Raw genomic sequence first — 18,301 nt, 5'->3', positions numbered from 1 at the left:
GTATAATAACATTGAAAGTGACGTGGTATCATAACATTATTGAAAGTTACGTGGTATAATAACATTGAAAGTTACGTGGTATAATAACATTATTGAAAGTTACGTGGTATAATAACATTGAAAGTGACGAAGTATAATAACATTGAGTTACGTGGTATCATAACATTGAAAGTTACGTGGTATAATAACATTGAAAGTTACGTGGTATAATACCATTATTGAAAGTTACGTGGTATAATAACATTGAAAGTGACGAAGTATAATAACATTGAGTTACGTGGTATAATAACATTGAAAGTTACGTGGTATAATAACATTGAAAGTTATGTGGTATAATAACATTGAAAGTTACGTGGTATAATAACATTGAAAGTTAAGTGGTATAATAACATTGAAAGTGACGTGGTATCATAACATTGAACGTTACGTGGTATAATAACATTATTGAAAGTTACATGGTATAATAACATTGAAAGTGACGTGGTATAATAACATTATTGAAAGTCACGTGGTATAATAACATTGAAAGTGACGTGGTATCATAACATTGAAAGTTACGTGGTATAATAACATTGAAAGTTACGTGGTATAATAACATTATTGAAAGTTACGTGGTATAATAACATTATAGAAAGTTACGTGGTATAATAACATTGAAAGTTACGTGGTATAATAACATTATTGAAAGTTACGTGGTATAATAACATTATTGAAAGTCACGTGGTATAATAACATGGAAAGTGACGTAGTATATTAACATTGAAAGTGACGTAGTATAACAACATTATTGAAAGTGACATGGTATCATAACATTGAAAGTTACGTGGTATAATAACATTATTGAAAGTTACGTGGTATAATAACATTAATGAAAGTCACGTGGTATAATAACATTGAAAGTGACGTAGTATAATAACATTATTGAAAGTGACGTATCATAACATTGAAAGTTACGTGGTATAATAACATTATTGAAAGTTACGTGGTATAATACCATTGAAAGTTACGTGGTATAATAACATTATTGAAAGTTACGTGGTATAATAACATTATTGAAAGTCACGTGGTATAATAATATTGAAAGTGACGTCGTATAATAACATTATTGAAAGTCACGTGGTATAATGACATTGAAAGTGACGTAGTATGATAACATTGAAAGTTACGTGGTATGATAACATTGAAAGTTACATGGTATAATAACATTGAAAGTTACGTAGTATGATAACATTGAAAGTTACGTGGTATAATAACATTGAAAGTCACGTGGTATAATAACATTGAAAGTGACGTGGTGTAATAACATTATTGAAAGTTACGTGGTATAATAACATTGAAAGTTACGCGGTATAATAACATTGAAAGTGTCACGGTATAATAACATTATTCAAAGTTACGTGGTATAATAACACTATTGAAAGTTACGTGGTATCATAACATTGAAAGTGACGTGGTGTAATAACATCATTGAAAGTTACATGGTGTAATAACATTGAAAGTGACGTGGTGTAATAACATTATTGAAAGTTACATGGTATAATAACATTGAAAGTGACGTAGTATAATAACATTGAAAGTGACGTAGTATAATAACATTATTCAAAGTTACATGGTATAATAACATTATAGCTGTGGTCTGCCCAGTCTTCTTAGGTAGACCAGTGAGGAGGATGATGTCTATGATGCATTATATAACTAATAGTGAGTTACAATCTGCTTATAGCAATGTTATAAGCACTGCCAAATATTCAAAATACTTTATAACAATAATTATAACAACACATTATAAAGCACTTCATATAATACAATACTTAATAAGTGCTGTTCACTCACTCGAGGATCATATTGTATTATAATTCTCATAGGTAGTGTGGTGTGAACTGCAGCTGAGACAGTGTGGAGGCCATCGGATCACACATACCTCCACGCCTTTCACTCGCCTACCTACATACATTTGTTTGTTTGTTTTTGTGAGAACTTCTGAGCAGAGCTATCACCTTTTCCCTCTCATTTCAGATAAACCGGAAGCAGGAACTTCCAACATGGCCACTTGGCCAGGTCTGTGTGGAGACTGCAAACTCGCATACTCACAGTTAAGGGACGATTTTCACCGCCTGGAGTCTGAAGTCCGGAAAAGGGAACAGCTGATCGACGGATTCGTATCCGTAGCAGCGGCCCAGGCAAAGCATACCTCTATGCCAGCGGTTCCCAAACTTTTTAGGCCGCGCACCCCCTTCTACATCCCGACCGGGTTCGCGCACCCCCCCCCCCCTTAATAATAAAAAAAAGCAACAGAGCCTTTTAAGCCTTTATAGCCGCATAAGAATCGGACCAATGAGAGAACAGTTGGACCAATGAGAGAACAGTTTGCTCGCGCGTGGCATTTGTTTACAATATTGAGTCCGCTGTTAAATGTTGCAGTGTGAACACAAACCGAACAAAGGGGCAACTGCAACATTGTATCATATTAATCTCTGAATCAGAACAAAGCAAACGAACTGAAGGTGTGAAAACGCCCTGAAACACTGCAACAAAGTTTCAATAACTTTCAGTTACACAAGGCGTCACTTTTAAAGAGCAATACGGATGCGAGCACACACGCACAGGCTCAGAGGCAGATTATCACATTTGATTTACAATTAATGAGCGACTAATGTAGCCAGGATGTCTTCGGACAAAGCATCGATGCGGCGACACAGTGTTGTTGGACACCGGGATCATGCACAACTTGTTTGCTTCTTTCTCCCCAATCATACATTCCACCATCTCTCTGGCAGCTGGCAAGCTCACGTCTTCGGCGATTGTGTGCGGTAGCCCCTTTCTCGCTATTCTGTAACCAGATATGAAGCCCGTAGTGCGTCATTTATAGACCCAACACATGAATGAGACTCCAGTTGTTTTTGGCTGTTTTGTAACTCCTCCAATTTCGATATAAACAATGTAAGGGGCTTTTGACTTGCACTGGCATGCTTGGTGTTCAGGTGGCGACGTAAATAAGAGCTTCAGACTGTTAGCCAGAACCTCACTGCACACCACGCACTGTGGCTTTGGGGAATCTGCGTTGCCAATCCAAGTGAAGCCCAGACACAGAGACTTTTCATCATATTTCCTCTTTTTTTCCCAGTCTGATGCTCACTCTCGTTTCCTATTTTTTCACCTTGACTCCGCGATGGGCCGATGTGCTCCCGATTTGTCTGTGCTATCCCTTCCTCCTTTTCGGTCTCCTCCGTCTCATCTTCCTCTGACTCTGGCTCGATTTCTTCTCCCGGTCTCTCCCCAACGCACCTCTCCGTTCCCCTCGCCTCCGATTCCTCTCTCTCTCTGTCCCTCTCCTCTTTTACGACCGATAGCTTCAGATGTCCCACCTGACAGCTTCCCAGATTTCAGCCAGTTTAGCATATTTGCATGAATGTTGCTGAATGCATGAAGTTCGCTGTTAGCTGACGTTAGCTGCACAAGCTAGGCTCGCTAGTGTGTACGACTGGCGGCAGGTGGCAAGACTGCCGGAAGGAGCTCAAGTGCATTTATTAAATTGTACGTTTTTAATTTTAAATGTTACAAAGGGAATTTTTATAATTCATGTTTTTATTTTTGAAAAATCCCACTTTTTAAATTAAAATTACATTTTTTTTAAATATTTAATATTATTACACCATCAGACCGCCATTACACTTTTCCTCTCGCGCACCCCCTAGAGGCAGCTCGCGCACCACCACACTTTGGGAATCCCTGCTCTATGCAATCTCAACTGGTCTCGGATACAGCGGACACTATTCCCTGCCTACCCGGCCCTGCGGACGGGGAGTGTAGCCGGTCCTGCGACCGCGAGCTGAGAGGACCTGCTATAGACCCATAGCTCCACTCCGAAACCGCCATCCTGGACGGAGGTGGTACGCCGCGGCCTCCTGAGAAAACCAGCTGGGGAGTTTCCGTTAACCACCTCCAACCATTTTGCAGTCCTGACGGAGAATACTCCCTCCCGGGCTTCCTCTACCCTTCACCCCTACTCGTTGGCACAGACGGAGGTAACATTAACTCAACGGTTAGATGCGAAGGCTTAGCGAGATAGAAGTACGGCTCCGCACCATGGAAGCTAAGACGCTGGTGACTGCGGGCGTAGCCGATGCGGCCCAAACAGACGTGGCTCCCGCTAACCGTCTCCCTGCAGCCCCCGAGCAGCCGGGAAAACCTGGGGCGAAGCACTCGACTCGCCAGCAGCCACCTCGCGTTACAAACGGGTCTTCTGCACCCAGCAGAGTTCTGGTCATAGGTAGCTCTATTCTGAGAAACGTGAAGTTAGCTACACCAGAGGCTACAGTTACATGTATACCCGGGGCCAGAGCAGGCGACATGAGTCCTACCTGAAAGTACTGGCTAAAGATAACCGTAAATACAGTAAGATTGTTATTCACGTCGGCGGGAATGACAGCCGGCTACGGCTCTCTGAGATCACTAAAGTAAATGTGGAATCTGTGTGTACATACGCAAAAGCCATATCGGACTCCGTAGTTTTCTCTGGCCCCCTCCCGAATCCGACCAATGATGAAATGTTTAGCCGCATGTCATCGTTTCATCGCTGGCTGTCTTGGTGGTGCCCAGCAAACAATGTGGGCTTCGTAGATAACTGGGACTCACATTCCTCGAGGCACCGGCCGAGGAGGTGGAGTAGCAGCCATCTTTGACTCTAGCCTATTATTAACCCCTAAACCTAAACTAGACTACAACTCATTTGAAAGCTTGGTTCTTAGTCTTTCACACCCAACCTGGAAAACAATACAGCCAGTTATATTTGTTATAGTGTACCGGGCCCCAGGTCCGTATTCTGAATTTTTATCGGAATTTTTTCAGTTTTTATCAAGTCTAGTCCTTAAAACAGACAAAGTAATTATTGTAGGTGACTTTAATATTCATGTGGATGTCGAGAACAATAGCGTCAGTACTGCATTTATTTCATTATTAGATTCGATTGGTTTCTGTCAGAATGTACAGAAACCCAGTCACTGTTTTAACCACACTCTCGACCTGGTTCTGACTTATGGCATTAACATGGAAGATTTAATAGTCTATCCACAGAACCCTCTTCTATCGGACCATTATCTAATAACCTTTGAATTCCTACTAACAGAGTGTACACCGTTAAGCAAGAGTTACTACACTAGATGTCTATCTGATGGTGCCGTAGCTCAATTTAAAGAAGTGATTCCGTCTGTATTTAACTCGATACCATGCTTCGATGTGACGGAGGACTCCTGTGCTAACTTTAGTCCGACCCAGATTGATCATCTTGTCGACAGTGCTACAAGCTCACTAAGAAGGAAACTAGACTCTGTTGCTCCTTTAAAAAAGAAGTTGGTAAAACAAAGGAGGTTCGCTCCATGGTATAACCCTGAAACCCGCAAATTAAAGCAAACATCACGAAAACTTGAAAGAACATGGCGTTCCACTAACTTGGAAGAATCTCGGTTACTCTGGCGAGACAGTCTTAAGACATATAAGAAGGCCCTCCGTAATGCCAGAGCAGCTTATTACTCATCGTTAATAGAGAAAAATAAGAACAACCCCAGGTTCCTCTTCAGCACTGTAGCCAGGCTGACAGAGAGTCACAGCTCTGTTGTGCCGAGTATCCCTATAGACCTCAGTAGCAATGACTTCATGAACTTCTTTAATGATAAAATTATAATTATTAGAGAGAACATTAATAATCTCCTGCCCTCGACCGAACTTTCCACAAATAGAGTAACCTTAGAAACAGCTGTAAACCCTGATATATGTTTAGATGGCTTTACTCCCATTGACCTTGACAAACTGACTTCAACAATTTTTACGTCCAAACCTTCCACCTGTCTCTTAGACCCTATACCGACTAGGCTGCTTAAAGAAGTGCTACCATTAATTAGCACAACTTTATTAGATATCATCAACCTGTCTTTAGTAACAGGTCATGTCCCACAGTCCTTTAAAGTAGCTGTGATTAAACCTCTTCTTAAGAAGCCCACTCTGGATCCAGAGGTGTTGGCCAACTATAGACCGATCTCTAACCTTCCCTTCCTCTCTAAGATCCTTGAGAAAGCAGTTTCAAATCAGTTGTGTGACTTTCTGTGTAACAATCGTTTATTTGAGGATTTTCAGTCAGGATTTAGAAAGCATCATAGCACAGAGACAGCTCTGGTAAAAAATAACTAATGACCTTCTAATCGCATCAGACAAAGGACTCGTCTCTGTTCTTGTCCTGTTAGACCTTAGTGCTGCGTTTGACACTATAGACCACTACATCCTGTTGCAGAGACTGGAACATTATATTGGCATCAAAGGAACCGCACTGAACTGGTTTGGATCCTATTTATCGGATCAATCTCAGTTTGTTTATGTAAACGATGAAGCCTCGATGAAGACCAACGTCAGTTATGGAGTTCCACAAGGTTCTGTGCTTGGACCAATCTTGTTCACCTTATATGTGCTTCCTTTAGGCAATATTATCAGAAAACACTCTATAACCTTTCATTGTTATGCAGATGATACTCAATTATATATATCGATCAAACCAGACGAAACCAACCAGCTTGCTAAACTGCAAGCGTGTGTTAAGGACATAAAAACCTGGATGACCTGCAACTTCCTGATGTTAAACTCAGACAAAACTGAAGTTATTCTACTCGGCCCAGAACACCTCCGAAATCAGTTATCTAGTGATATAGTTTCTCTAGATGGCATTGCGCTGGCATCCAGCAGCACCGTCAAGAATCTTGGAGTTACCTTTGATCAGGATTTGTCTTTCAACTCTCAGATAAAACTTATTTCTAGGACTGCCTTTTTTCACCTACGTAATATTTCAAAAATCAGGCACATCCTGTCTCAAAGCGATGCAGAGAAATTAGTTCATGCATTTGTTACCTCTAGACTAGATTACTGCAATTCCTTATTTTCAGGCTGCTCTAATAAGTCTCTTAAATCTCTCCAGTTGATCCAGAATGCTGCAGCTCGTGTACTAACAAGAACGAAGAGGAGAGATCATATTACTCCTGTATGAGCTTCTCTGCACTGGCTCCCTGTAAAATCTAGAATAGAATTTAAAATCCTTTTACTGACCTACAAAGCCCGAATTGGTCAGGCTCCATCATATCTTAAAGAGCTTATAGTACCATACTGCCCTACTGGAGAGCTGCGATCCAGTGATTCAGGGTTACTTGTGGTTCCTAGAATCTTAAAAAGTAGGATGGGAGCCAGAGCCTTCAGTTATCAAGCTCCTCTTCTGTGGAACCAGCTTCCCGTTTCAGTCCGGGGGCAGACACACTCACCACATTTAAGAGTAGGCTTAAGACTTTCCTCTTTGATAGTGCTTAAGTTAGGGCTGGCTCTGGCTTGCCTTGGACCCGGAGTATTTGTGCTTTCTCGCCTCACAGGATGACCGCAGTTTTATCTGGACACTGGTTCTTCAACCAGCCATGGCCCTGCTGACACCTACTACGATCTTCATTCTTAACATTATTAATCCTATTACCGATACCATTAATGCACTGTACTGATTTTGTCTCTTCCCCGGAGTCCTTGTGCTTCCTCTCCTCACAGGTTTCCATGGAGCATGGTTTCATCTGGACCCTGGTCCTTCCTCCTACCATGGCCCTGCTGACTCCAACTGCTGATATCACTTTTATTATTACTCACATTACTATTTCATACTACCGATACCATTAATGCACATTATTGACCTGCTTCTTCACCAGAGTCTCTGTGCTTTCTCGCCTCACAGGTTCCTGTGTATCCGGGTTAAACCTGGACCAGGTCTTGCCTCCTGTCGTGGTTGTGTCATACATTGAATGTGCTGTAATTACATTGAATGTGTTGTAATTCACTATCCTGTTCTACACATGACATCATTGCACTTCTGTCCATCCTGGGAGAGGGATCCCTCCTCTATTGCTCTCCCACAGGTTTCTTCCTCTTTCCTCCCCGTTAAAGGGGTTTTTGGGGAGTTTTTCCTGTTCTGATATGAGGGTCCCGGGACAAGAGGATGTCAAACGTGTACATATTGTAAAGCCCTCTGAGGCAAATTTGTAATTTGTGATTTTGGGCTATACAAAAATAAATTGAATTGAATTGAAAAATAGTTGTAATACATTCAAATCTTTTAATAATGATCACTTTTATAATACATTATAATGTGATAACAAGTTACTCGAAGTGGTCATTCTTTATGTATATTGCAATGACGATATAATCTGGGGTATTGGAGTGAATTATAATTTTATTATCATAATTATTATATTCAGACCTGTATATTAGGATGAGCAGACTCCATTTCCTGAGGAAGCTGAGATCCTTGGACGTGTGCCAGTGTACTTGGCTGTCGTCTGCTGGGGAGCAGCACTGAAGCCAGTGACACCAATAAACTGAATGAAGTGATGAAGAAGGCTGGCTTCTTTCTAGGGCTGGGCGGTATGACCAAAAATGCATAATGCAGTATTTTGTAAGACTCTGGCGGTTTCACGGTATATCACGGTATTTTTGTTTTCGTGTTAAAGCATTAATTAATTAACACCGAAACAGCCGGCCAGCGAGCGGTGAACAGCTGTTTGTGTGGCGTGTCTTCCATTCCGTCACTTCCTGTTTCCGTCACCTACATTCCCCTGGGTCCTAAAGCCCTCCATGGAAAGAAACGGGATTAGACCGTAGGATTTAGTTGTTGGTAGGTGTTTAGGTTTATTTCTTTAGTTATTTATATCTATATATATTATTTATATCTATATATATTATTTTATTATTTTATTTTATTATCAGAACAGTGAAGAAAAGTTTATCCTGAAAATGCACTATGCAAGTTGGTTGCGATCCGCAAATGGAAGAAGAAGAAGAAGCCGCTCCATGTACAGCTTCTTATCACTGTCCAACGTACATTTATAACAAATACCACACATATTACGTTAATCAGCGTTGCACATGTGTCTGACCTAAATACCTTTTGTTGTTCAGTCTTTGTTCATCCTGCTTCGCTCTTTTCTGTTCTTTAATGTAACGTTACTGGAGCACAGAGCTGTTAGCTCCCAGCGGTTAGCAGACTGTTAGCGAGCTTTACCCAGCATGCAGTTCGGCGGAGAAATTTTATAAATGTACAATTATTAGTGCTACAAATAGTTTATCTGTCACAAACTGTTGAGTCGTGGTGTTTTGCCTGTTAAAGAGCGTTAGTTGTGGGTTGTTAATTGTTATAATAATTGTTGTAATAAAGTTATGACCATGACTAGGACTCCCTCTCAATACAGCTAAGACAACTAGCTCCGACCGTAGCACTGCTAGCTGCGAACAATATATTTTGCTCCCTGTTGATTTTATTTACTGAAATGCTTGAATAACCTGCTGCTGTAACACAATGCTTTGGGATTGATAAAGTACATTTTATTAAAAAGCGTAGCAACATGATTATGGTGTGATTTTTGCAGGGATCTATACCAGACAAGTGTTCTTTAGTCTGTAGAAGCTGATGTGTAGGCCACTGACCTGCCCAAAGTTAGTTATGACTTACCTACACAAATTGTTTTATTTATATTCGTGGTTATGAAATAAGAACACAAACTTGTTGTCGCTCACTTTTTTACCACTTGCTCGATTGGGCAAGTGAGTTAGATTTACAAGCACAACGTGGCATTTTACTTGCTCAGGATTGTGTTATATTTTATTGCCGGTTTGAGAAGCGGAGAGGAATAAATCTCTGTTTTTATTCAAAATGAATAAACGTATGGCTCTTTCAAGTTTCTGTCAGTTTTGGGTGGCAGTGGAGTTTTATGACATGGTGGCAAAAGATTGATGAGGCTTTGTGTTCTTATAATCAAGACTACAGCAGTAAAGTGATGGCATCAGCTTTACTTTTGAAATGTGATCAGACAGAATCTCTTGTTGGCGCTGGCCCACACAGCTGCTCTGATGCTGCTCTGCTATAAGAACATTACACAGCGCTGTAAAGGAGCAACTAAGTCAAGCTGCATTCACTTCACTTACAGACCGACAGACTGAGTGAAGGTTTTATTTCCTGCAGTATAATGTCAGCATCTGCATATTGAGGCCACCTGAAACATATTTACTGAAAGCCAAAACAATGTATGTGATGCTGCGCGATGTCTGTGTGTACAGTATGCGTGTGTTTGAGCTTGTTGTTGTGTTGTCACTAGAGAATGTGAGTCTCACCTGTTTCCTCAGGGCCTCAAAGGCAGCACTGATGGTGTGGACCCGGGTTCTCTCTCGGGCGTTGGCTAGAAGCCTCCTGGTCTGCTGGATGGCTTTGACCTCTGGGAGACGGCCAGGTCCATCAGCACTCCCCCCAGCCGGCCTCCTGGGAGACTCCTGAGAGCAGAAGGACAGGATTTGTTTTTCCGTTTCACTGAACGTGTCCTCTGGAACAGAGCTTGTAACCCACAAATCCCTCATGGGGTTTGTACACAGTGGTTCCCTTGCATTTCCTCTCCCTTCACAATAAAATCATCCCACCAGTTCATCAGTGAATAGTTGTTCATGTGAACATCAGCAGCAGGAAATAGAATCATGAATATACCCTGCTGGGTTGGCATTTTGTTAGAAATGTGTTACCTCACTGGTTTGGCAGTTTTTGTTTTACTTTAATCAAATAAGATTTGGCGATGTTTTAAGTTCGGGTTCGGGTTAGGATCCAGGAAAGAAGCTGCCTGAAGCAGCATCAGGACTGTTGAAACACAATGCGGTGCTGCATGTTTCACAGGTCACCAGAATGAGACAACGCTCACTGACTCTGGGCCTGGAGACAGCAGCACACCTTCTCATGTGCTTTCCTTCTCTGCAGTACTGAGGAGGGGCAGATTCTACTGCAGTGACGGGAACTCACTCATTCATTTGGTATGAATGAATGTCCCGTTAAAAAGTACTGATTAATAACTGTAGATACCTAATTATCACAACACATGAGACAAATCATCTCACAAAGAGGTCGAATGCACTTAACGCCAGCAGTAACGACTGATTCATATGTTGGTTTTTCAATAAGGGCATGTTTTAAATCTCTTGTTTTGTAAGATATTAACTTTACGATATACATACAAGTCAATGGGATTTAATACATTTTGCTCAACTCAATTAAAAATATTGCAATTCATTTTCAGTCAGTTGACGAATGATGAATTAATTTCAGCTCTAATTCCATTACATCAACATTTCTGCACGTTATTTCCTTCATGCCACTCCACTCATTCACCTCAGGCGACTGGTCCCGGGGCTCCATATACTCGTGGCTCTGGGAGGTCTGGGAGGCTCTCGGGATGGGCAGAGCTGCAGGCTGGAGCTCCAGGGAGAAGGCCTGGTGGTTGGGTGAACGGCTGTGGCTGCTGCTGGACGATGTGGACAGAGGGAAAGTGGAGCAGAGGCCCAGTTTGAGTCTGTTGGACAGAGGCTGGGAGATGGCGGTGGGCCAGTGGGAGATCTCAGAGTTGGAGAATGGAGAGGCGGGTAACTGGGACAGTCTGGACGTGATGGTGGGCACGTTGGTGCCGATTCTCATGTCTATGGCGCCGCTCTGAGCTGGAGCCACGTTACCTTGTGGTAGTCCGGACAGCATCCCCGTAGTACTGGCCATCCCCTCCTGTGACATCATCAGCTGTCTCTGTAGAGGATCCAACCTGCTGACATCACACGCCTCTGTGTGGGAGTCATCTACCGAGTTAACATCCGACATGTTCTCCGGGTAGGCGTTCATCCTCTCAGGCTCAGGGCCGCTGTAAAGCCTTTTCGGCTCCCGAGACTTCCTCTTGAACTTCTTGTTGGTGTCTGGCACAGAGACCAGCACCGGGTCTTTGTTCATGGATCTACTCCAGGTGTTACTCAGTGGATGAGGGTTCTTCATTTTCCCACAATCAGTGTAACTAACAAGCTATTGAAGTGAAATGTTAACAACTAATCTAATTTCAACTATGCAAAATGCACCGCGTGTCTCCAATGCTAAATTATTCAATTCCACAAAGTGTCACTGTCATCGTTCACACCCTTCCCCCGCCTGCATCGGCTGCATTACTGTAACACAGTGGAAGGGGTCGTCTGTGTTTCAGACACGGCTTTTGGTCCAAGTCTATGTGAAAGTTTCCAACTCATAGTGTACTCATACATAACCAGGATGAGTTCAAAAACAACCTTCCTGCCTGACAAACCTTCAGCTGCCAACAGCGTAACACAAGCTGTTCAAGTGCACTGACAGGAGCTGCACAGCCGTGTGTGCTTCAACTTCACCAGCAGACTTTCTGTGGCTCCACTCTGTCTGCATAGCAGCATCCTGAATAATCCACATTAGTACACAAAGCTGTGTAACATCTGCTATTGCGCACAAGTGGCCCCTCTGGTTCCAGACTTGCAGGGAGCTCCTCAGCTGTAAAGGTTCCTCTCTGTGCCTCAGAGCTGGGCTTACAGTGGAGCTGTCTGAGCGTGGCTCCAGTCAGTCTGCATAGCAGCACTGTGAATAACACACACACTGACACACACACTGACACACGCACGGAGCACAGATCGGCTGGACAGAGCTGCTGGACAGAATAATGGGAACAGCACATGGACAGGATGGCAAATCTTCATGAGCAGTTTAAAATGCTAAATGCATTCACACTGACCAGTTCTGTAACAATGACCAGATCAAAAACAGACAGTCGCAGTATATACACAAGTTTCCAAAGCACCCAGAGGAACGTAAGCTTATTGGACCTTATTCGGAGTTACATAATTGATAACTTGTCAACATATGAAAGACACAGGAAGAGTTCATGCACCCTCAAAGCAATAGTTTCTAAACTCCACCAAAGCAGACAGCTTCTCCCAGATGAACTCGTCCCTACATGCTGCCCCGGGACCGACACATCTCCGGGTCCCGTCCAGAAGAAACGCTCCGGTCTCGCGCTGCCACTCCAACATGTACAACGGACACAGTAAGTTCCTGCTGATCCCGATAGTAGTCTTTGTTTGAAAGTCCAACGAGCTGTATCTTCTGAGCTGACACCGGTAGATCCTCCGTGTCTCACGGGATCCTGCTTCTCTGCGCGTGCAGCGCTCAGCCTGTCGCTGAAGGACCAGAGAGCTAAATGGTTACAAAGCGAAGCGGGCTCGCGCTCGTCTGCTGGCGTCTGACTGGCTGGAGCTGTCTCAAGGCTCAAACACAAACACATGCACACAGAGAGGGAGAGAGGGGGAGAGGGAGAGGGAGAGAGAAAGGGAGAGAGAAAGTATTTGTACATTTGGTTTTAGTTGGAGCCTTAGCTTGGAGAGTGTATTTGTAGCCTACAAGTTTTAACAAATATGATTCACTGCTAATCAAATAAAAAGAGATGACCCTGAACTCAAAGTTACAGAAACGGATCAGCAGCACCACCTGGTGGCGTACAACAGGAACTTACATGCTTGTTTGAATTTGACAAATTAAAAAAGTAAGACAATTAAAACTATTGGATCAAGAGCATATCATGAAGCTACATGTTCCAAATACTCTTCATAAAAAAACAAGCAAACATGACGCCCACACCCGGGTTCTCTTCTTGATTGGTTCTTAGCAGTCATGACGTGTCCTTCCCCGATTGGTCACGCCCCTATCACGTGACCCTTTCCCGGAAAATCACAAACGACAGCCTTGATTACCGATCGACTACCAGGTTAATTCAACATGGACAACTGATTACAGGTGTTGCTGACCTTGTTGTCTTCACTAGCAGCTGTTGTCCAGTTAAAGTCTGCATCGTTACGGAGCGATCAATGAGCAGCGGGACCAGCGGCGTTATCAGACCTACGGAGCGGCGTCTGAAGTCACGTTAGCGGTTTTGAGGACGGACACAAAATTGAGGACTTCCCTTTCCTTATTCATGCTTATTCTGTTCTGCACAACTATCGTGAAGTCCACACACAAACTATAAGGAACAAAACATGAATTGCTCTCCAGTACCACAGACTTCAGCCACCAGCAGAGCTACGAGTGAGAACAGACTGTTTTGTTTTGTACCCTGAAAAAGAGAAGTCAACAACTTGCCTGCAGAAGGAAGGAAACACATTCTTCAGAGAAAGAGAAACAAGTTCTCTCATCATTAATGGAGACATACTGACGGTCATAAGGACCAGAGTTGCGCGGCCGAGTTAACTGAAGAACTCAAAGGACTGATGTCGGGTTGAAAACGTCTCAGAACAATGGAAGGCCATACGCCGTACTGCTGCGTCTTTCGTCAGCGAAGCAGGGCCAAAAAACTGTTGGGCTCTGACCATATGGCTTAAACATGTGCTGTGAACAAAGAGAATCAGGCCTTCACTTTTCAAGCAAAGGTTTCATCCTGATTTGTAGTTTGATGAGAGCAAACCTCCAGAAGGAATTTCACACTAGGGTGTAAATTTCCCCCCCCCAAAAAACCATGGTCACCTGAATGCACCGCTGCAATCTCATTGGCCGAGAGCCAAGAGACCCCAGGACCCCTGTGGTTCAACCACTGTCCAACAAAAGTGCCTGCAGATCACACCTCAACGCTTTTTCCTTTCGAGCTCCGTCGAACAGGGAGCACACAACGCTCTCTTCGCCCGGACCTTCGTCCTGGACACATGAAGACACATCGGCCTCTCCTCCCCCCTCCAGCACCACGCAGGCCACGAGGAAGCAACGGCCTTCTCCCCTCCTCAAACCCTGACAGGTCACGAGCCATTTCGCTGGACGAAACAGACAGTGCTCCACTTTGAGTAAGGCTCCTTCACCCAGCCGAGACGAATCCCTCCCACGACCTGTCTCCGCTTCTTTTTCTTTTTGTGCACACTCCGGCAGGAAGACGTGTAATCCTCTCCTGACCGATGATTACCGGGAGACGTAACGTAACGATGGCCTGCCTTGGTCGGCGCTAGCTGCTATTGGCCTGTCTCGAACGATTCCGTCGTGACGCCCTTTCCGGTCATTACGCTGTCATTTTCTTCGGCGATCGCCAACCAAACGTAAATAATATTAATTCATACATATCAAATAATCTATGTGTCAAATTTAATGAATATATATGGACGTTTATATGTCTAAATACTATAGGAAAGTGACTTTGATGAGAGAACGCAGAAAGAACGCTCGGGCGACGCTAAAACAGCTCAAACGGAAATTAAGGAGCTTCTATTGCATCATTTGGAGTTGTTGAAGCGTGATATCTTATTGTGAAGGACAGAACTACGGTCCCGGATGTGTTGACAGCATTGATGGTCATTTTTGCGACCCTGGAACAAGCGAATATCCCCGAAAAACCAGCAGCAGCCAGTGTTTACAACGAGGATAGAAGTCCCCACGGATTAGGCCAATAGCAGTGCACGGCTAATTCACCGGTGTTAGCATCGTTTGAACGACTCTGGTAAAGGCAAAGCTAACTGTAATAATTACAACAATATTTCGTTTGAAAGGTACGAAGTTTAACACCATTAAATCAACTGAAAACATTACACGATCATTTTTATCAACATTTTAAGTGAATTGTATTGAAACATTAGCTAAAAACTGTCCGGTTTTGGGTACAACTCCGTTACGGACCACGTTGTCTCAGCCGAAGTTAAACGGTACTCCCTGCAGCGAGTACAGATTGGACCCGCGTGAGCTCACACGAGACACGCCACAACGGACCGAACACAGCGCTGCACAGCCGCGCCGACCAGCAAGCTCCCCCTGTCCCCCTTCCTGACGAGGAAAAGGACCACTTTGCCACGAACACACTTCAACATTGCAACGAAGCATCGACAAGTACGATTCTTGGTATCTGGGCATAGCTTAGCTTAAATTAATTTAAGTTTAATTCAGGCCATTCATTTATATGTTGATATTCCCGTGTTTTTGTGTGTTTAAGTTACTGTCGCGTGATATTGAGATATTGCGCAATCATTACGGAGCAGAGAAGCTCCGTTGCATTGTGTATTAACTGTTTGACTGTTGCTTTTGGGATTATTTGATTTCATTTTTGTTCTTGCTCTATTTCCTTGAATCTATTCTGTGAGTGAAGTGTGGAAACGCGACTATCGGGCATAAGTGTCGTCAGTTCGCGAAGCGACAACGGCAACTTGTGTGAGATACGATCGGCGATCCTCATTCTCACTACAACGCGACATCGCACACAGAAACTCTGATTCCTCTCTCTCCCCTTTTATTCCTCTTCTCACGTAACACACACAGCTCCTATCTCTGCCCCTGGGGAAACCCCGTTCAAACGATCGCCTCACAACACATGTGTGCATCGGCACATGTGATTACATACAGCAGGCTCGCCGCCATTTTGTCCGAGTCACTCGACTCCACCATATGGTGGTAGTTTAGCTGTAGTATCTTAAGGCCCCTCCCCTTTTGGCCCGCGTCACTCGACGCCGCCATCTTTGTAGTCTTTAGCGGTAGCTGTAAGACTCCCCTTCCTTTTCACCCACAGACCCACACACACACATACACACACACACACACACCCTCATCCATTTTATTCATTCTTTATTTTAGGCATATAAAATTGTATGATAACGTTTGTTGGTTGCAATATTAATTGATTTGATCATTTATTATTTTGATTTAATAAACTCTGTTATACTTTAAGGAGCAGTCGTCTGTGATTACTTGTGCATATGTATTTGATAAGACTGTATGTAGTAGCCTGTGCTCGAACTTAAAAACCTTCACTGTCACTGAATGTATAGTCATACGCAGACTATTGACATTATGAGTGACTACTAATTATGAGACTTAGTTTTATCGTTTGGTTATTGGTCCCTGTTCGCAGGGTGGTGCCCCGTTGTTATTAATAATCATTAATAATTGTTACGTACATCAATAATTCTATTGATGTCAAGAATTCAGTTTCTTAAATGCTGATAACCCAAACACGCTCCTTTACGTTCCCAACACTCTATCAGTAAATATATTGTGACATTTAATATATCCCATCAGTAAATATATTGTGAGATATTATATCCACCACTAGGGGTGCTATTACACATACTAAGAATGTTTTTAAACTTAGATCTCTCACATTGAACTGACCATAAAGAAGTCATGTATGAGCTGGATGTACTGGATAGTAAGAGTTTGACTTGGTGTCTGGGCTCAGTTCGGTCATTGTGTGCTGATGACCTTGATTGTTTTGCTGAAGGTACTGGATTGTTATAACGTGTATCTTCGGACGGCCGAGTCCCGTTATATTGTGTATTTCATACTGTTTGAACCGTGTTGTAATAGATCAGTCACCGTGAGTGGAGTGTGAAATTGTGGTTTTATCAGAATTAAATGATAAAATGATTTAAATGATAAATCAGAATTAAACTTTGTCAGCCAAACTTCTGTGAGATAGAATCAGGATGGCGGTAAGGATCTGCTTTGCTTTGTTTGCTTTCTCTCTTCGTCTAGTACTTCTGCTCTGGTTTATGCTCTTAGATGCTTAAGGAGATGCACTTATGACTGTTGGCGACGAGTCGTTCTCTTGAATACCGATGTTGAATACACTTATTGTAAGTCGCGTTGGATAAAAGCGACTGCTAAATGACTATATGTAATGTAATGTAATGTTGATCATGTGTATTGTGATTATAGCTGATATGTGGTCTGCGCTCAAATTCAAACCTTCACTGTTCACTCTAAATGTGGAATAGTACTTTGACTATCAACATTGTGAGTGAATATTAATTATGAGACTTAGTTTATAGTTTGGTTATTGATTGTTGGTCCCTGTTCTCAGGGTGGTGCCCCATTATTATCAATAATTGCTAATAATCTTACTGACATTAATAATTCTATTGATGTCAATTTAGTTTTTCATATTTGCTGATAACTCAAACACACTCATTTCCATTCCCAACAGTACATTGTGTCAATATACGCTTGTTACATGCATATTGTCCTTTCAAAATAAACTTTCACCTTCACAGGAAAAAAAACCAGTAGGTTTGGAAAAAGAGTGTGGTCGGCATTAACTTTGACTGGTGAATCCCATCACTACCGAGTGAATTCAGCAAGCCAGTGACACGACCAATCAGCTTCTTCTGAGCAGCTACAGGCAGCTACGTGTATGTGTAGCCCTGGTGTAAAAGTTAGGTACTAAAAGAAGTTAGTTCCTAATAAAGTTGGATGAAATAACTCAGTAAGGCACTTCAACTGAAAGTAATTCAGTTTAGTGAAGAAAATGTGGTTTACTGAGAGGTTAAGATGATTTAGTCCTAAATAAGGTAGGATGTAAAAACGTGAATAAGTAGTTGAAATAAACAACTCTAAACAATATTGACGGCAAACAATGGGTTAAACTAAGTGAAAGTAAAAACAACAACACTGATTGTGCCTATAGCT

At 42.7% G+C, this 18,301-nt stretch overlaps 1 protein-coding gene across 2 annotated transcripts in view; it reads right to left on the bottom strand.

Annotated features, from left to right (window-relative positions):
* The window catches only part of atoh8 (atonal bHLH transcription factor 8), a 42,965-nt gene extending 29,862 nt beyond the window's left edge, over positions 1-13,103 (bottom strand). For both annotated transcript variants that reach the window (XM_079268831.1, XM_079268832.1), the window contains exons 1-2: positions 11,213-13,103; positions 10,177-10,332 (exon numbers count right to left, since the gene is read on the bottom strand). In XM_079268831.1, coding sequence (XP_079124957.1) covers positions 10,177-10,332; positions 11,213-11,857 — 801 coding nt within the window. In that variant the 5' untranslated portion in view covers positions 11,858-13,103. The remainder of the gene's footprint in view (positions 1-10,176; positions 10,333-11,212) is intronic.
* Positions 13,104-18,301: the final 5,198 nt, after the last annotated feature.

The sequence above is a fragment of the Melanostigma gelatinosum genome (assembly GCF_949748355.1).
Source record: "Melanostigma gelatinosum genome assembly, chromosome: 5".
Classification (NCBI taxonomy): domain Eukaryota; kingdom Metazoa; phylum Chordata; class Actinopteri; order Perciformes; family Zoarcidae; genus Melanostigma; species Melanostigma gelatinosum.
The sequence above is the reverse complement of the archived record's forward strand: the minus strand, read 5'-3'. Positions and strand labels throughout refer to the sequence as shown.